The following is a 21,193-nucleotide window of genomic DNA, read 5'->3' as shown; positions in this document are numbered from 1 at the left end:
CCACCTTTATTTAGCCAAACTTATGCAACTCTAAATGTGCTGATGTATGTGTATTGCGACAATCATTGGAGCTGGGTGGGCCTGGCTTTACTGCGCTCTGCTGCAACTATCCCAGCGTGGGAGGTTGCATAACTTCCTATACAAAGGAAAGGCTGGGTCTGTCTCCAAGCTCAGTGCAGTCAAGAACCGAGGTGCGGACACTGAAAATTGCAGAGTTGATAAAGGCGAGCGCACAGTTATACACGCACACCCAGTGGCACTGCTAGTTTGGCAAGCACACATACCACAAATCCCTACATAGGGCTTCTGAGAACACAAGGCTGCTTTAGCAGATCCTATGGGTTGCTCCCACTTAAGCCTCCACCTTCAAACAATGACGTTTTTCAGAGGTGTTATGCAGGACCACAAAAAGCTTTACACACTGTGATCGACTGTATTCGCGTTTCTGCCTTGATGGAAAAAAAGGGCAGTCGGGTGAGTTTCCCTTCCTTGGCGCTTAGTCATAAGTGGTTTTTAATTAGGTGCATTATAGCGTATGGGTGCGAACCGTCCATTCCTTCGGTCGTTTCAAACAGATGGGAGATCAAGCGCACAAGCAAAGCGGCTATATTTGGCATCCGCTTCGTGTTGATTCGGTGACGGCAGACCTAAGAGGCTATAAATACCCCAAAGAGGAGAGACTGAGAGAGAGAAGTGGGTGTGAGGAAGACGAGGGGACTGGATGGGCGGATTCGTGCAAAGCTGGGCATCCTGCCTGCTTGGCCAACAGCAGGCTCTGCGTTTGCACTGTAGAGCTGCTCGAAGTCACATTATACTGCGACTTTAACCATGTTTACCAAAAGTTCAGTGTCTATTTAACACAAAAGTAAATTAAAATGTACCATGCAGCTGCGCTTCACATAAATGTATAAAACATTTAAAAACTTCAATGTATAGTCTATTAATCGGCAAAAAAATAATCACAAAAAATACAACACTAAGGCGAATAATCGACAATTATAATTTTGGTCATAATCGTGCAGCCATAGATGTAAGCGAATGTTTAATATTGAAGACATTAAATGTGGTACCAATACTTTTGTACAGAGTCATTGGTTAAAAAACTCAAAAAAGTAACTAAATCATTTTTATAAGAATTAAAATAGTAAAAAAAGTGTTTGATTGACAGGTGCTTTGGAAAGATAATTGGCTATTTCTCATGAGAATAATTAAACAGGGAGGATAAAAAAAGATTAGTCTCAAAACATTAGCCCTTGTAAATTAAATGTAAATTTACCCTAATACCCTTGCCTTTATCTGTTATGACTCATGTTACTAATATTAATGATTTAGCAATCTGCTCAATGCTGCTGATGGCTTAATTTACTTAATAATAACAACATCCAAATTTAACTGAGAGCTACTTAAATGACACTTGTTCTAATTGATTTGGTAACATTCATATGAATAAGCATCTATGACTATATTCATGGAAAGAACCGGTTAATCCATACACGCTAATCCATACACCGTTTAGGGGAGGGACAATCTTGGTAACTCCAATTCCCCTAACATGCATGTTTTTGACCTGTGGGAGGAAACCGGAGTATCCGGAGTAAACCCATGCTGACACAGGGAGAACATGCAAACTCCACACTGAAAGGCCACCTGACCTAGGCGGGGCTTGAACTGGGGTCCTTTTTGCTGTGAGGAAACCATGCTACCCCCCGCCCCATATGAATGCGTTCACTAAAATATAAATCTTATTCTTTATTTTTTCGTAATGGCATTTTAGCATCTATGGATGCTAAATCCAATGGTTAATCCATACAAAGGTTGGGTAGGGGCAATTTGGCATCTCCAAATCACCTAACTTGCTTAAATCAGTTCCCTTATTTGCTGTGAGGCAACCGTGCTACCAACTGAGGCACTTTTTTGACCAAAACATTAATCTGCATCAAAATAATTAATATAGATGGACAACAATTGGGTATTGCAACATGTCTATACAAGACTGTGAGTCTTTAAAGGAAAACACCACAGTTTTTCAATATTTTACTATGCTCTTAACTCAACTTAGACAAATTAATACATATCTCTCTTTTTTCAATGCGTACACTTAATTTTTGTACAGCGCGTCGGGCATGTGTTAGCATTTAGCCTAGCCCCATTCATTCCTTAGGATCCAAACAGGGATGAATTTAAAAGCCACCAAACACTTTCATGTTTTCCCTATTTAAAGACTGTAACATGAGTAATTACACGAGTAAGTATGGTGGCACAAAATAAAAGTGGAAAAAAAATAAAAATATATTGTAAAGAGGAAGGGCACTTAGTCTGCAGCACTTCGACAATTAATTATTGAAAAGTAATAATTGAAAAATATAAATTAACCAATATTTTAAATGTAATTTTATCTTTCTGTAAAGTTTGGAAAAATCTAATTCACATAAATGTATTTTTCAAAATCTGTTATGCATATTTGTCATTCAGAAATTTTTGCAGATCTTCTCTAATCTTACAGGTTCTCATACGTCTTGAGCCTTTACTCAGAAACCAGTCAGGGCGAAAATAGGAGAAGGAAATGTCAAGCTAAAAGTGACCAGTGACTACTCCCAAATTATCAAGAAATGTTAGCTGCTGACTGCGAGACAATATTTAGGTCTTGTATCCAAAAATGCAATCTTATCAACTCTTCTGTTCCTCATACATGTGGCACACTCGCTTCTTCTGCATGTTCTGTAGAGTCAGTGTAACCAAGTAAACAACACAGCCCAACAGACCCACCTCCAGCATCATTGGTCCAAGGGCATCTTTGTCAATAACACTTTGGCCTGTCGATGACACATCAGCCTTCTGTACTTCATCCTCATTGGCTGCAGCAGCTTTTTCTGCAGAGAGTGAGAGAGACATGCAGAAAAAGGGTTAGACGAAATGAGTAAGAGACTTTAAATATTACCATTCAGAATAATTATGCTATTGCATTAACATTAGGTGAACAATTAAGTGGTTTATTAAATTTGGGCTAAAACTCAGCTGGAATCATTAACATTCTCATGACAGGAACCTAAAACCCTTCATTAGATCCTGCTGTGCCAAAGTCTTTCTTTCATTTCATGTGGTTTTGCGTATAAGTGTTTTTTTAAAGTGTGGACTTCATTCTCTGCCAATCATTTATAAAATGAAATATAAATCGTTCTTATTATTTATAAACCAATCCCTTTCTCATTATTTCAGGCCAATGCACGATTGTAGAGACATACTGCTCGACGGGACCTCAGCAACACACAAGGCTGAAGCTGTCAGGCTAAATGGGTGCATGTGAAGCATCACACAGCAGCCACGCAGCCAGCAGCCCGGACATGAATGAAACCATCACTAGACACACACACACTCGCTCGCTAAACAAACCATTATATAAAGGATGGGGAACATCATTTTGGCCAACAAAGTGACACGATCTGTAAACAACACGTATTCGGAAGGCTGCAAAACAAAGCAGTTGAGATCTGTGAGAATGAACAGGCAGACGTTGTGCAGATTTAATATTATAATGTTAAACACGTTTGAAATCTTCACTATTTAACTGATATAAAACAAATTTTTATGATAATGGGTGGTGGGAGAATGACTAATAGTCATGAAAATGCTAAATAAAGGGTTAGCTTAACTAAAAATTTATCATTTCTTTTTTGTAACTACATTTCTGACCAATAAAAAACATACTTAATTGGCTATTTATGATGGTTATGATTTTGTACTTTATTATAAATGTATTAGACATATATTATAAATATGGAAAAAAAATATTTTCATTTTGGGGTGAAATATAATATTAATATATGTTTTTGACAGGCTTACGTAATCACTTCACAATAATGCTGTCATATATGCTAAACTAGAAACAAACAAAAAAAAATACTGTGTAAAAGTATTTTCTGAAATGGCCTCAATAAACTGCATTATGTTAGCCGTGTTTGTGTGTCTTTGTTTTCTCCTGCTCTCCATGTTTGCTTTGCAGTGTGATAAAGATTAGCCAAATGTTTCCTGTCCCCACTGGAACACCCTCAATCCCACAATTCTCCAGGCCAATCTCACTTCCTGTCTGTACCCATCCATTAAGTGCAGCAATGCTCATGATCACTGGGGCTTATGGGGCGCACGATAGGGAGGCACACAGCGCCAGCATGATGAGTAGCCATATGGCAAGGAGAAGAGCCCATCCATCAGGCTTTCCTCAGACCATTCTGGGATGCTCCAAACAGTACGTTTGTGTGTGTGTGTTTGTGTGTGTGTGTAAGGGAGAAAGTCACAATTATGTGTGTGTGCACTGATGATGGGTGTTCGCAAGCATGTTGTGTGTCAGCAGGTCTTTGCGGTACCCAGCAGGAGCTGGTAAACCAGCACCACTTCACTAAAGGAATGGTGATCATTCATTCTTATTCATTTCAAACTCGCCTACAAAATGGTTTCCTGTCTCTAAAGAGAAAACAAAGCAAATAATTTGATTTTGGAAGGCTGTGAATCACTGTTTGAATCTTTTTGGATCTGCCCTAGCAGTCAAAAATCAAAGCCCCGCCCACAACTCTGCTCTCAACCAATCAGTCTGGTTGTAGATAGTAGGTTATGACTCTACATGGATTGCATGCAAGAATCGCGCATCACGTCATTTAGGCTTTGAATCACTCTCTGAATCTTTTTGGATCTGCGCTAGCAGTTAAAAACCAAAGCCCCACCCACAACTCTGCTCTAGACCAATCAGTTTGGTCTTGGACAGTAGTTATGACTTTACATGGATTGAATGTAAGGATTGTGCATTACGTCATCTATTGGGTGTATAAGAATTACATTTTTGAGAATCATTTATTAGTGAGCAACTAAATCTGGTTTAATTGAGCAAGAATCCGTTTGAATCTAAAATATTTATTTTAAGAAATGCAGTTCGGCTCTGCTGACGGCCGTGCATTTTTATTGGATAGACTTATCAGGTGAACTCAAACCGTTTTATATTAAAAAGCCATCATGTGATCTAATATTCATGATGAAGCTTTAAAAGCACATCCATCCATCACTAACTAACCCATATGACTCAAATGGGTACAGATCAGCACAGTAAGTTCAAATGTGATGAAACGCACATATGACAACTACTCACGAGACACGCAGGAACCAGTGACTCTGCATTATTGATGCTATTTCATATTTTTATGAGTCTTTTTGAACCATATTTTACTGAATCTCATATCTATAGACTAAAATATCAGACTTGTGTGTGGGTCATTTACACGCGCTAGTAAGCAACCCCCAAAACACCACAGGCGGCCCGAAAACCGTCCAGAACACCCCAAAACTACACTGCAATTCATTTCAAACCATTTTAACAACCAATTAGCAATGCTTTGGCAACCACCCAGATCATTGCAAATAAGCACCACTCACATTTTCACTCAAATATAAAAATCTCATTTAAAAATGTTACTTCAATTGAGTGCCTGCAGTAAAAGAAGCTTGGCAATGAACAGGGGTTAATTATGCTGTTAAAATAAATTGTGTGAGCATAATACTCACTAAACTTCGACTGGTGTGTTAAATAAGCAGTGAAGGAATTCCCTTTGTGGAAGCCGTGCAGCTTGAACTCGTTCCAGTCATATCAAGGATATTTTACCCCGCACGCACTTAAGTCTGCCTTTGAATGAAAGTGTCTATTTAAATAATTTATATTAAACCACATGAACTTGGAGGAAATTTTCTTTAAAGAGCCATTTGTTGCTTCAGGTCTTAACACAAAATTATAAACCCTGCATTTTACCTGCAAGAGAAGAGTTGCTATTTTCAAGTGCTTCATGTGAGTCTGAAAAACGCTGCCGTTAATAAGAAAACCGACTGCCTTATTTTACACTTGAGGCCTTGTTTACAAGCCAAACAAGCTTTCTAAGGCTGTAAACGTGGTTAGAGAAGTGTACACTGTGTTAGCTTAGCGGCATTGCTCAGCAGCATTACATAACTCAGAAGTCACTACATCACAAACAATCTTCATCACAGGCCAGTCAGAGTCAATGGACACACACACCGGCTAAAATCTTATAGAAAAACACCACTATTTTCCAATATTTTACTATTTCTTACCTCAACTTAGATGAATTAAAACAAACCTAGCTTTTTTCAATGCGTGCACTTTTAATCTTTGTCCAGCGCTTCTTGAATGTGTTGGCATTTAGCCTAGCCCCATTCATTCCTATGGCTCCAAACAAAAGTTTTAGTTTGTGCCACCATACTTACTTGTGTAACTACGCATTTGACAAACTTTAAATAGGGAAAACATGGAAGTGTTTGGTGGCTTCTAAACTCATCCCTGTTTGGATCCTAAGAAATGAATGGGGCTAGGCTAAATGCCAACACATTCACAAGGCGCTGTACAAAGATTTAAAGTGCACGCATTGAAAAAAGATAGGTATGCATTAATTTGTCTAAGTTGAGGTAAAAACATTGTAAAATATTGAAAAATAGTTTTCCTTTAAGAAATTCTTCCTTCTAATCTTTCAATGTGATTAATGACAAAGTCAAAACAACACTTAAGACTTAAAGCAGCCCCAACACGTTTACCATCACCATCACATTACTTAAAGGATTAGTCAATTTTCTTAAAAAAAAAAAAAATTCAAATATTTACTCACGACCATGTCATCCAAAATGTTGATGTCTTTCTTTGTTCAGTCGAGAGGAAATTATGTTTTTTGAAGAAAACATTCCAGGATTTTTCTCATTTTAATGGACTTTAATGGACCCCAACACGCAACACTTAACAGTTTTTTTCAACGGAGTTTCAAAGGACTCAAATTCCAAATGAGGCATAAGGGTCTTATCTAGCAAAACGATTGTCATTTTTGATAAGAAAAAAAGCACTTTTAAACCACAACTTCTCTTCTTCCTCCAGCTGTGTGACGAGCCAGCGCGACCTCACGTTATTGCGTAGTGACGCAGAAAGGTCACGTGTTACATATATAAAACGCACATGTGCGGACCATTTTAAACCAAGACATTAATGACTTTCATTCGACACATACAACAATGTCGGAACGGTCCTCTTTCTCCACACTTGTAAACACTGGGGCGTAGTTTCGCATACGTCATCCGTGACCTCTTGACGTGATGACTTTTGTGTGAGGTCGCGCTGGCGCATCACAGGACCGGATATAGACGAGAAGATGTGGTTTAAATTGCATATTTTTTCTTGTGAAAAATGACAATCGTTTTTTGCTAGATAAGACCCTTATGCCTCGTTTGGGATCGTTCAGAGTCCTTTGAAACTCCGTTGAAAAAAACTGTTAAATGTTGAGTTAAGTGTTAAGTGTTGGGGTCCATTAAAATGAGAAAAATCCTGGAATGTTTTTCTCAAAAAACATAATTTCCTCTCGACAAAACAAAGAAAGACATCAACATTTTGGATGACTTGGTGGTGAGTAAATTATCTGGATTTTTTTTTTTTAAGAAAATGGACAAATCCTTTAATGCCATTAAATGTCTGTCTCCTAATAATTTCAGAAACTCTAAAACTTAGTGAGAGAAGCCATAAAAAGTGCTAATCATCAAAATCATGCATTACAGTTTAAAAAATGGAGTGTGACTAACTTTAGTGTAGTAGTTGATACTTATTAGTTTATCAATGGCAAGTGATCTCAATTTAACAGTTAAATGGCCTGATGATAATGATCATTCTTTAACAGAATAAATGCACAATTAAAATGCTGATGATAACACTCAGGAAACATTAGTCATATGTGATTTTATTGTAGATTTGTCTGAAAACTAGTTAGTTATGTGCATAATTATGAAATCGCAAGTTAGCAACAAACCAATTTCCTTACCTTGCTCTTTAATCTGTCGAATTTGTTTCACAGTTTCCTTCAGGATTGCACATTTGTCAGGCTTGACGTTGAAGTTGTCGATGTCGTTGAAGTTTGCGAAGATCAGCTCCGCCAGCTCCTCGATGTATTTATTCTCATGTTCTCGATTACGTTTCTCAGTGCTGCGTTTGGGACTGCGGAGAGATACAATTATAGGAAGTTTGGGCATGCAATGTGTGACTACAGTAAAACCAACACACCAACTATGTAATATGAAGTTACTTAGGCTTGAATGGACAGTGATTATGGTCTGAACAAAGGGCCAAAAATATAACACGTCAGTCCTGTACATGTTTCGAGCAAAAAATGTGCCGTCTAAGATTTTTGTTAGCGCAAAATGATTTCGGGATCAAAACACTCTTTCCGCCCCTATTGTGTATAACCTTGAAAATTTCTCCTAGCTTAGTCTATGAACTTTTAGCAGGTTGCATTTTCAATTTGCCTCTGCGCATCCTCAGCAGTTTATTTTGATGCATGCATGGAAAGTTTTATTAATAAAGAGAGCATACATTGATCTTGCCTATGAATGAATTATATAGACTGATGTTTCCTGACTCAGTGGAAAAGGGCTTTATATAGAAACACGTAATATCTAGGCTGAGCTCCACCAATAGGGGTCTGTTCGAGATTACTGCAATTCTACATTTCACAGGGCTGTCAAAATAAACCCTCCAGTATACCCAACTAAACATCGCTTTATTGCAAAAAAACAAAAAAACAATAATGCATGAGACTGCACTAGAGCCTGTTATTGGAAACCTAGAGTAACTATAAGGACAACATTTACCTAAATGCTAGTGTACTAAAGGGTTAGTTTACCTTGGGCCCAGAAGGTCCGATGGGCATTCCTTACGCTTCTGAGCCTCTGACCTGGCAGGATCAGACGAGTTTTCCCCAACAGCACTCATCCTCAATACATATCACCTATTGGAGAAAAGAATTCAATACAGACATTTAGAAAATACTCAAAGGGCAAATCAACCGTAGTAAGAGTTGATAAATGAACACTCTTAGCATATGCGTCATGTTTAAAGAGGCGGAAACGTCATTATATTAAATTACCTCCTGACCAGGTTAAATGACAACATTGGGAGCCAACTTTTCCTCTTGAGGTTTGAGAAAGATTGTGGAATTTCACTTGGAAGTGTCGATCCATTACTTTGACATATCTATGATTAGTTTTAAATTGTGTGGCTATTAGATACGGCTCTGTTTAACAGTTAAAATCGCTCGCGGCTCGGTCAAATAAATTCGAGCGAACACACAGCAATACATGCCTGGTGATTTGCAAACAAGCCAAACAGCTCTTCAGGGAGAGATGCTTGTAAAATCAATTAGTCATTGAGGTACTTACGCTTAAAAAATCTTTATAAAACACTATAAATTTTGGGGAGTTCTAATAGTCAATGGTTTGACCACGGTTGCCAGAAAATCCTTGTGTTGGCAGCTTTCTGAACACTTCAGAAATCCCAAAAATGATTTTCTTATCAATTAATACCATCCTAAATGGCTCTTTAAAACTGGCTGGAATATTTAATTACTAATTAGAGATAATTAAAAGCGAGAAGACTTTGGGGTTGCGTTCTGAGGTCATATATTGAGGATGTGGGTTGGTGCTGGGAGGCGTAAGGAGGTCTGTGAAATGAAAATGGGAGAAAATGGAACGGAAAAGAGATTCAATTATATTGTGTGACAATGAGGGTCCCCCTGGGATGGAGTGTGAGAATAAGACAGTGCAGAAGAATGAAAGAAAAAGTGGAAGTAATACAAAAGTAAGTGAGATTAAAAGCGAGGGCGGGCGAGAGAGAGAGAGAGAGAGAGAGAGAGAGAGAGAGAGAGAGAGAGAGAGAGAGAGAGACAGACAATGTGCCTCGCTCACAATGTGCCTCGCTCACACCACAACTGTGTTTCACAAAACACACTGATGAGCATGCAAGTTTTTATTTAACAAGCACCAACAAATGTGGACACAACAAGCGCACCTGTTCATCTTTCCCACACATAGCACGAAACACAGTCTTACTTTCGATTCAGATCTGTGAGCAATACAATAACCAGTTTGGCTTGAAAACTGGGAATTCCCATGAGTGAGAAAAGTAGTACATTTCATCATCACGTAATGTCCTCGATATGATGAGAGAAAGATGGGAACCGTGTCCCATTACCAGGGGAAAATAAACCAATATCAATCATTGAAAGAGAACTGGCTTTAATACGGAGTAGCAAATTGCCCATGTGACCATAAAGCCCAAAGTATAGTCTGCTTTTTAAGTGTACGCGAATGTACACACATGGTAGGATGCACAGCCTCGTATGTGTACACAGATGTTCGTCGCATGTGCATTGTGACAAAATCCAATGCATCTCCTGGTCTGCATAACATATACTCCTGTAGGCACATGCGCGACCTACGCGTACAGTCTACGCAGGGTTTCAAAAATATGGTGGTATGCACACAAGTATGCGTGCACTCTTCTAAAGATGAAGGTTGCAGACCCTCGCGTATGCATAAAAGATTGACCATACTTCGGACCTATTGGAGTCAAAAAAATTATGTGCTGCTGCATGAACCCTTCACAAGGATGCATAGCAAATAGGTAACTTAAAGGGACACTCCACTTTTAAAAAAAAATATATGCTCATTTTCCAGCTCCCCTAGAGTTAAACATTTGATTTTTACCGTTTTGGAATCCATTCAACTGATCTCTGGGTCTGGCGCTACCACTTTTAGCATAGCTTAGCATAATCCATTGAATCTGATTAGACCATTAGCATCGTGCTAAAAAATAACCAAAGAGTTTTGATATTTTTCCTATTTAAAACTTGGCTCTTCTGTAGTTACATCGTGTACTAATTCGACAGAAAATTAAAAGTTGCGATTTTCTAGGTAATGATATTACGCACTGCCCGAAAATAGTCCCCTTGGTTACTATTTCAGGCGCAGCAGGTAATGTCACTACGCCTGCTGCAGCCATGTTACGCCAGTTAAAAAGTCCTTGATTATTACACCGGAATGAGAGTATAGTTCCTAGCCATATATACCTAGAAAATCACTTTTAATTTTCTGTCGGCCTTCATACACAATGTAAATACAGAAGAGTCAAGTTTTATAGCAACACTATGTAGTTTCCATGTAAAAATGACTTACATCTCCCCCATGTGGTTGAAAAGCGCAAAAGTGCCTGGTATCAGACACTCTTCTGCAGGCAGGGGGAGGGGCGGGGCTGTGTGCTCTACCCTCCACCGCCACTTTCAGAGTGTGCTTGTAGCAGCTAGGAGGCTGCTCAGGTTGCAGCAACAGTACAATTTGTCCAGTTAAAAGTTGTTCTATCACTGAAATTATTTTAGAGACATTATATAAAGGTTAAAAAACTACATAGTGTTGCTTTAAATAGAAAAAATATCGAAACTCTTTGGTTATTTTGAGCGTGATGCTAATGGTCTAATCAGATTCAATGGATTATGCTAAGCTATGCTAAAAGTGGTAGCGCCAGACCCGGAGATCAGCTGAATGGATTCCAAAACTGTCAAAATCAAATGTTTAACTCTAGGGAGCTGAAAAATGAGCCTATTTTCAAAAAAAGTGGAGTGTCCCTTTAATGAAATAAGAACCCGGAAAGAAAAAATAAAACTATGACTGTTAGTTAAAGACAAGACTGATCTTTCTATTGGACAAATAATCATCTGATATTTTTACATACAAAAAACAAGAAAACAAAGTTCACGCACAGTTTGTACTCTGAACTTTTATTGGATAAAAGTAGTAGAGCTGTTAACTCAACATTAAACATTTTCCGACATTTACAGCCTGTGAAGTAAATTCCTTGGAACGAATTGCATTCGACCTTCCAATATAAACATATAAATAGCACATGTGGGATAATTGTCACAATTTGAAAATGGTGGACCTATTTTAAAAGCTGAAACCTACGGCCTATTCCACTTAAGGAATTATCCATTCAAAAGAATTTCGCATCATTTACAATTTTTTCACTTTTAGAGCCAAGCACAGGTGAGAGGAGAAAACTCTCGATGTGCAAAATCAAAACATTGGGTCAACAGCAAACGTGCACTTTGTAGTGCAGTTGACCTGTTGTGCATTAGAATTCATTGCTAATGAAAACACCATCCGTCTCTTCTATGGGGTTTCATTCGCAATGTCTGAGGAGTAGGAGGAGAGACACCCGGGCCAGCACGTTGGTCCGTGTTCAAGCCAGGCTGACACACACACACACAGCATTACGTAAGTCTCTGCAGCTTCGCTGTAGACCTGCTGGGGGAGTCAGAGCTGGAATGAATGGTGAATTGCTATTGAATCCCTGCTGGATTGCAGTGCCCTACTTAAACCTAATGACGCCGAGGCCAATCACAGCAATGCCTCCAGAGGACGAGACCAACGCTGCTCTATGGTAGATGGACAATGGACACCAGTAGCTAGACAAGGCGGCGACAAAGTTTCTTTGTGGCAAAGTAAATGTATTAGTGTTCTAGACGTTAATCAAGTATGCAAGACCTTCTGTCAATCACGTGCCCCATTCCGTCCATCCTGGTGATGACTGGCTTTCATTGAAACAGCCTAGACGATTTTCTGTGTCCCATTAGACAGAGGACACCACTGCATTTGTGAACGTAATTGTGCAAGGTCGTCCCTTGCCTGACTGTTGACCGGGTTGTCAGGATGTGGGTTTTGTTTAGTAGTGAGACTTAAGAAATAGTGTACTTCTTTATAGGGCATGCAGACAAGACAGGTTCTTGCATTTAAAAACAGCTCAACAATGCAACAACACTCAACTGAAATGCATTAATGAAATGCACATATTTCTTCTTACAAATACAGCAAAGCACCCCCTACTATTTATAGTTTGCCCTCTCTATTGCATGACACAATTTAATTAATTGTTAATAATGGGTTGTCTATAGGGAAAAGTAAAAGTTTCTGTTTAAAACCACCAGCGTGGACAACCACTATAATGAAAGGTAAGATAGTTAGACATGGTGGGTAATGATTACAAAAGCCGAAAGGGGTTACAGGCGGCTTTCAAATACTATCAGCTTTTCCCGCTGTGTGAAACAATCCGATCGGCTGAAGGGGATTTAACACAGATGGCGGGGACCAAAGTGCGAAAGATTAAGAATACCAAATATCTGATTTAACAGACAGAACCATTAAGATGTTTGCTGATAGATGTATTAGGGAGACCTCAATAAATCAACTTCCTAAATCAGTGGTTTTTCAAGTTTGCTTGGCGGCGCAGATGTGTTACTGTATTATGTAAACAAAAATGTCCAACACTGCAATATGTTAATATTATTAAGAACCGCACATGCCCAACAGTAAGCTAAATTAAGGGTTTTGTCATCACTTACGCTTCCTCAAAATTTTAAAAGTGAATGTACAGCGTATTCAACATCAACACATACTAAGAAAAGCATTTTATCTTTCATAAGCCATTTTTTCTCTACATTTGCATGATTACAGGGTTGCTTGCAATTTAAATGTTCAACACTGCCTTTCGCTTGTTTCCCTTTGGTCCAAGGCCCTATAGCACATCGACCTAATTTCGTATTAGGCCCCATCCATCGAGAACCACTGTCCTGAATCATTCCAGCATATGAAACTAAATATTTTTTCATGATGCTTGAGATATTTGCAGATACCCAAATGGCTTAATATTAAGAGGTCCTATAGCACTAGATGCCAACTGCCGTCAACCTAAGGACACTGTACTGAAACCACAGGTTTGAGGCGACTGATAAGATCTTTACTGAGTGGGTGTTCTTAAAAAGGAAACAGGCACTTTCTTTCCTTTCTTTAATCCCCCATAAAGTTAGAAGCAATTACAATTTTTAAAAAAATTGATGAAATTCACTTTGATAATGTACGTGAATTGTACATAAAACAGAGTTTAAATACAGTGGTCTTTATACTTGTGCCAGGCTGTTTTTGACAGGTTTACAGTTAGCAGATGTCCGGCAGGCTGCGTGCATCACCCACATACGTTCAAGAGTGACTCAGAGACGGTTTGCGTCCCTAAGGCTTGGGAGGGGGCTTGTCAAAGGCGTCTGATATTTAGATACACCCACGCAAATGTGTATAATGTTTAGGGAAATTGTGACCGGATTGGGTTTAAAACTCCTGATGAGAGCAGTCTGTGAATAACTCAAAACGCACAGAAATATGTGAAATCTGCATTTAAGGATACAAAATTATTAATTGTTGTAAATTAGCAAATGTGACCAAATTAGAAAGTAGAATTACACAAATTCTGATTATTGTATACCTAATGTGACCCTTTAATTTTCTGACCTCATTTCTTAGCCTATATTAATTTCCTGTGTAAGCTCCGCCTCTTCCTTTTGGTGTTCCTAATAGGGAGAGCTATTTATAGATGGGACCACATCCCACAAGACTATTTATATCTATCTTATTCTCAAAATAAATTACCCATTCATGGACACCCAGAGCCTTTTTTATTGTCACATAAAAACACAATGGCTATGTTTACATGCACAAAATTTGGTCAATCCGACTGAATTTAATACCATTGAAGATTACGACGATACAGTTTACAAGCAACCTAAACATTGCAATCGGATTTAAATGACATGTACATTCTATATAATACGAACCGAAAGTCTGCGCAAGCGCACAGCCAGGGTTGCCAGATTCGCGTATCAAAACCATCCGAATGGACGTTCAAAACTAGCCCAAAAGCATCCCAATGACTATTCACAGCCCAAATACCAATAACTAATCAATGAAAACCATTTAATCATCTTTAACCCGCAGAAAAAACAACAACTGTGGAAACAGCTTAAACAGTAGCACAAATCTAAAATTAAAAAAAGCAGAGGACTTGGCAACGCTATGCTGCGGTCAGTATCTCTCATCGAGTTCACGCTTTATCTCTGGATAAAAGTCAAAACTGAGTTGGAGAAAGTTGTTCTTAAGAAGTTTCTTATATAGGTAATGAAAACACACTTTTCAAAAGGCACAACGCTATTTTATTACTTTAAGTAGCCTAATGTTTTCAAAGTACACATAAACGCTGCAGAATTAAGTACATTGCGTGTAAAGCGCATGTCCCCATTAACATTACCTAATGAAGACTTCAAAGTTTACAATTGCCTTAGCCAAAACTGCACCATGATGCTAATAAGGGGTGCACCGATTAATCATCTGATGATTCAGAATACTTATCGCCAGGTATTATTAGTGTATATCAGCATTTATCATTGCATCCCTAATGCTAATGTGTTCAGGGTGGTTACCAACGCATTGCTATGCCATGGCAAAGCTGCATGACCATTGCTGCGTCTGAAACGTCTACTTACATACTATATAGTAGGCACTAGACGATTCGAGTAGTATGCCCAAATTCATATTATTCGAAAAACAGTAGGTGTAAAGTACCTGGATGACCTACTACTTCTGGCAAGATCCTGAAATGTTAATTCGATGGACACTTTACTCTCCCATGAGCCTCCTGGAAAGGAATTATCCAATGAAGAAGAAGAAGAGGCGTTGTTTTATTAAAAAATAAAAGGTCCTATTGTCACAGTATGCGATTTCGGAAGCAGCGCATGTCGCTGTGTATCGTCCCTGATGCCAATGAGGTCATTAGGAGGCATTCCTAATTCTAGTTGTCCTGTCAACAAACACTGTCCATCCAATGCAGTAACTGATGAGAGACATATGATTTGAGCTTCACTGCTTAAATCTCATTGCAGTCGCTCACGAAAGTCGCTCATCGTTTGCAAAAAGCTGAACTTTTCTCAACTTTAACTAAGCGCAGGACACGCCCACTTCCTGTTGCCAACAGTGAGTTTTGCCCGAAAATCGGCAAGCGGTCACTGGAATGGGATTGCGTCGCTCTGCCACTGCTAGTTGCTAGCAGTGTGCATGCAAATTTAGCCACTGTACTTGCTAACTTAAGCTTGCACTGCTAACAAAGCCTACATCTCAGAGAAGTTTTAAAAAAGCAACTGGTTACTAAACAGACTGTATGCCTGTCTGTATATATGATATATGTGGCCACAAACATAAAGTTACATAGGTGCAAATTTGTTTAAGTACTGAAAATGCAAAGTAGCGTGTCTAACAAGCTGGTCTCCAGAATACTTCAGCAATTAGGATTTTTCTTGCATACTACCAAAGCTATTTAATATTAACAAAATGAATGGGTCAGATGGCCACTCTAGTCTCGACTCCCGGTAAAAGAGCCAATCGTCAACCATTAAAGAAAAAAATCATAAGTAATTAAAAAACATCTGCTACTACCAAACCTGTATAAAATCCACAAAACAGGCTTGACTTGTTTAATATTAATGAATCAGTCATAAAGGCAGGCCACAATCAGCTGCTTCAACCTAGTTAACTCTTGTTAATTACAGTCACACAATCAGCTCAATATGTAGCATGACCAGCTTCTGGAAACCCCTGTGCTTAAAGCAGGTCACAGCTGGCAGAGTGAATTCGGCATAGCCCACGACAGGCCCGGAGAGGCACTGATATGGAAGCATTAATTATTTACAGCAGTAGAGAAAGAGAGAGGGCCAGGCAGACTGTGAACAGCCTGCTGCCGCCCCACGCTCGACGTGAGCCCATGTCAGAGCTCCACTAATAAACACCACGGAGGAGACAGAGAGAGATAATGAGAAGCACTGACACATTTCTCCATCATTTACTCACATTTGCAGCTCTATAGTTTGCATAAGATGAATGACAGAGCGGCCAACCAATCAGATGACGGAATCAAAGACCCTTTAGGGAAGTCGCACCACTAGGAGGCCAGAGTTGCCCTGTGCCCTATTCATAGTAATATGAATGTTTAATTCTGTTGTGTTCAGTGTATTTGGGGGAATTTGGTGTGGGTGGTTCTGATTCCCCAACCCAACCCCATCTCAGGCACCTTAAATCACAGTAGACTTTTAAATAGATGTAGTTTTGTCCACTGTAAATCTATGGAAAAATTATTTTTTTCAATGTTTTGTCTATAGTGAGCTATAGAGAGAGCAAGAGAGCTATAGAGAAAGAGCTGTAGAGAGAGCAAGAGCTATAGAAAGAGCGAGAGGTATAGAGAGAGGTATAGAGCAGGCGAGAGCTAGAGCCAGTGAAGGCTATAGAGAGAGATAGCTATAGAGGGCGAGCTATAAAGAGAGCGAGAGCTATAAAGAGAGCGAGAGCTATAGAGCGAGCGAGAGCTATAGAGAGAGCTATAGAGCGAGCGAGAGCTATAGAGAAAGCTATAGAGCGAGCGAGAGCTAAAGAGATAGCTATAGAGCGAGTGAGAGCTATAGAGAGAGCTATAGAGCGAGCGAGAGCTATAGAGAGAGCTAGAGAGCGAGCGAGAGCTATAGAGAGAGCTATAGAGCGAGCGAGAGCTATAGAGAGAGCTATAGAGCGAGCGAGAGCTATAGAGAGAGCTATAGAGCGAGCGAGAGCTATAGAGAGAGCTATAGAGCGAGCGAGAGCTATAGAGAAAGCTATAGAGCGAGCGAGAGCTAAAGAGATAGCTATAGAGCGAGCGAGAGCTATAGAGAGAGCTATAGAGCGAGCGAGAGCTATAGAGAGAGCTAGAGAGCGAGCGAGAGCTATAGAGAGAGCTATAGAGCGAGCGAGAGCTATAGAGAGAGCTATAGAGCGAGCGAGAGCTGTAGAGAGAGCTATAGAGCGAGCGAGAGCTGTAGAGAGAGCTATAGAGCGAGCGAGAGCTATAGAGCAGGCGAGAGCTATAGAGCAAGCGAGCTATAGAGAGCTTTAGAGCAAGCGAGCTATAAAGAGCTATAGAGAGAGCGAGAGCTATAGAGAGCTATAGAGAGAGCGAGAGCTATAGAGAGAGCTATAGAGCAGACGAGAGCTATAGAGAGAGCTATATAGAGAGCCAGAGCTATAGAGCAGGCGAGAGCTATAGAGCAAGCGAGAGCTATAGAGAGAGCTATAGAGAGAGCTATAGAGCGAGCTATAGAGCGAGCGAGAGCTGTAGAGAGAGCTATAGAGCGAGCGAGAGCTGTAGAGAGAGCTAGAGAGCGAGCGAGAGCTGTAGAGAGAGCTATAGAGCGAGCGAGAGCTGTAGAGAGAGCTATAGAGCGAGCGAGGGCTTAAGAGAGAGCTATAGAGCAGACGAGAGCTATAGAGAGAGCTGTAGAGCGAGCTATAGAGCGAGCGAGAGCTGTAGAGCGAGCTATAGAGCGAGCGAGAGCTGTAGAGCGAGCTATAGAGCGAGCGAGAGCTGTAGAGAGAGCTATAGAGCGAGCGAGAGCTGTAGAGAGAGCTATAGAGAGAGCGAGAGCTATAGAGAAAGCTATAGAGCGAGCGAGAGCTATAGAGAGAGCTATAGAGCAGACGAGAGCTGTAGAGAGAGCTATAGAGCTAGCGAGAGCTGTAGAGAGAGCTATAGAGCGAGCGAGAGCTGTAGAGAGAGCTATAGAGCTAGCGAGAGCTGTAGAGAGAGCTATAGAGCGAGCGAGAGCTGTAGAGAGAGCTATAGAGCGAGCGAGAGCTGTAGAGAGAGCTAGAGAACGAGCGAGAGCTGCAGAGAGAGCTAGAGAACGAGCGAGAGCTGTAGAGAGAGCTAGAGAGCGAGCGAGAGCTGTAGAGAGAGCGAGAGCTGTAGAGAGAGCTATAGAGCGAGCGAGAGCTGTAGAGAAAGCTATAGAGCGAGCGAGAGCTGTAGAGAGAGCTATAGAGCGAGCGAGAGCTGTAGAGAGAGCTATAGAGCAGACGAGAGCTATAGAGAGAGCGAGAGCTATAGAGAGAGCGAGAGCTATAGAGAGAGCGAGAGCTATAGAGAGAGCGAGAGCTATAGAGCAGGCAAGAGCTATAGAGCAGGAGAGCGCTATAGAGCGAGCGAGAGCTATAGAGAAAGCTAGAGAGCGAGCGAGAGCTAGAGATAGCTATAGAGCGAGCGAGAGCTATAGAGCGAGTGAGAGCTAGAGAGCGAGCAAGAGCTATAGAGCGAGCGAGAGCTATAGAGAGCTGACAGTTTCTTGTTCTCTCCTCCAGAGAAACCATTTAAAGTCCACAGGGATGACACCCCACTGCTCACATTAACACAACAGAGAAGAGACTCTCTATCTGGGACAGCTGTAGAGTTAAGGGGAGTTTTGTTTGTTTGTGATTCAACAGAACTAAAAATACAATGCTTGATCACTGACACGAAGCGAACATCTGAAGAAGATCATGTTTGGGAGGGTTTACTTGTCCAAATAGAAAGGAACTGCCGCTGAGCATATAATTCGGCCCCTTACAGCAACATTTACCTGCATGCATTTGGACAACGCTTTTACTCAAATCGACTAATAGTGGATATCAGTTGTACATTTAAGGTACATAGTACAGTTTAGGTCCATTCAATGGGATCAAATCAGTGACCTTCTCATTGCTAGCACCACGCTCCCACATACGCTAAAGAATGCAACACAACGAAAGCCAACATTGTTAAACTAGTTTTGCAACTTTGAAATATGACATTTACAAGTTAAAATGGATTGGCCAGTCAACACAAATACTTAAACGAACAATTTGGGAGGTACAACATGCTTTGTGTGTTTAGCTTTGTGTGTATTAGCTGTACAATGAATCATGATTTTATAATGCTTTTATAAATCTGCCACCATTAATAGACACAGACAAACTTCATTTCTAGAGACACACATTTGTCTCTTTTTAAAGCTCTATTTTTAGCTTAAACAAAAACTCTGATGTTTTTCCTCGTATGGCAGCTTTACATTGTGAGCCAGCCTGACAGCTGTGGTGTCGGCTTACAAAATGAACTGACATCCCTTTGTACATCCTCCAATCAGAACTGTTAAATCAGATAACAAAGTTACCAGTTTTGACATTCTACCAAACGCATAGTCATAATGTTTCATAATGACATAATGTTGGAGAAGATACAAAAAAAATGACTGAATATAAAATGAAAATGAAAGATCACACCATGCAGAACAAGTAAACAAAGAGTAAGACGTTTCTAGCCATGAAATTACTATTATTAGTTAAACATTACACGGCCTGAAAACAATATGATGTACAGAATGCACCTCAAAACTGGCCAATGAATCATTGTTTGTGATACAACAAACAGAGATGTTGAACAACAGGTGTGACAGCAAATGCCAAAGCTGTTTGTCGCTTATTTAAATGAAAGAGTAATTCTTCTTGAGCACATAATTGCAACCACACACACTTATTCACATCCCTGATGGTGTCAGCAGCAGTTCCTTGTTACTGTAAACTTATCATTAAATGATAGGTGAGGTAGATGTTTCATTTAACATGTTGTGCCTGATGTCACTTCATTTATTTATATAACACATTAACTTGAAAACAATGCCACTATGTTCAAGAGACCACCCACCCATGCCTGAAACAGCCCACCAAGTTAGTAATTGAGAGACATCAATGAGTGTTGACAAAGACTATAGACATTAACAAGAAGCAACTGTGCCGTTACTATGAATGGGAAAAAATGCAGTGCTCAATATGGCTGCTCTACTTAAGAAAGTCCCACCTTCCAGTAACAAAGCCAATCCCTAAAGATTAATGACTCTCAGGGGGAGGGGCTCTGGACAGCGTTGTGAACTTGCCAACCTTTGCACATGCTTAATAGCAGGGTCAACCTGTTAAAAAGTAGATGTTGCATGTTGTTTTGTTCTGAACCTAGCAAGCAGTTGGTATTCCTTAATTCAAGAAGATGTGACTTGTATGACTGAAAAAGCTGCCAATATGCATCACAAATATAGTTGCCAAATGTAATGACTTTCCTTAAATGGGCTGTGGTCCAAGGGGGTCCCATAAAGGTAAAACCACTCGAGGATATCTCCAAACACTACTGTTGTATTGAACCATCATGAGTGCACTTCCACCAGGCTAACAGTTTGATCCACTGCATTGCTGGCATCCAACTATTTGACTGAAGACATTTTACCCAAAGCACATAGCTCAGTGATGTGAGGTCACCAATGGGACTCATTTAGGCATGATGGGATTTGATCCCCCATTATGTCCCTTCAACAGACTATTGTGTGTTAATAACGGGACATGCAGAATCCACAATATCTGTGCATATTCTAACCCTTCTGGGGTAATTCACAAAGGATGCTTCATACTTCTCACCAATGTGAGAAAAACGTAGGCAGGGTAGGAACAGATGAGATTGGCAAATGATTCATCGATGTCCTGTGTTTCCTTATTAGAGAGCACCTTATGAGGCAGCACATTGATAGCACAGAATGGCAAGTTATGAGATTGGACTACAGTACATAAAATCATGTATAATGGGAAATATACAGATATTCTTGCATAG

General features: G+C 40.0%; 1 protein-coding gene across 5 annotated transcripts in view; it reads right to left on the bottom strand.

Moving 5' to 3' along the window:
* Positions 1-21,193, bottom strand: part of ncoa2 (nuclear receptor coactivator 2) — a 90,540-nt gene that overhangs the window by 43,121 nt on the left and 26,226 nt on the right. For all 5 annotated transcript variants that reach the window (XM_065294968.1, XM_065294969.2, XM_065294967.1 and 2 more), the window contains exons 3-5: positions 8,703-8,807; positions 7,845-8,017; positions 2,767-2,870 (exon numbers count right to left, since the gene is read on the bottom strand). In XM_065294968.1, the coding sequence (XP_065151040.1) occupies positions 2,767-2,870; positions 7,845-8,017; positions 8,703-8,791 (366 nt within the window). In that variant the 5' untranslated portion in view covers positions 8,792-8,807. The remainder of the gene's footprint in view (positions 1-2,766; positions 2,871-7,844; positions 8,018-8,702; positions 8,808-21,193) is intronic.

Source organism: Paramisgurnus dabryanus, chromosome 22, assembly GCF_030506205.2.
Source record: "Paramisgurnus dabryanus chromosome 22, PD_genome_1.1, whole genome shotgun sequence".
Classification (NCBI taxonomy): Eukaryota; Metazoa; Chordata; class Actinopteri; order Cypriniformes; family Cobitidae; genus Paramisgurnus; species Paramisgurnus dabryanus.
This window is presented reverse-complemented; position numbering and strand designations above follow the sequence as displayed.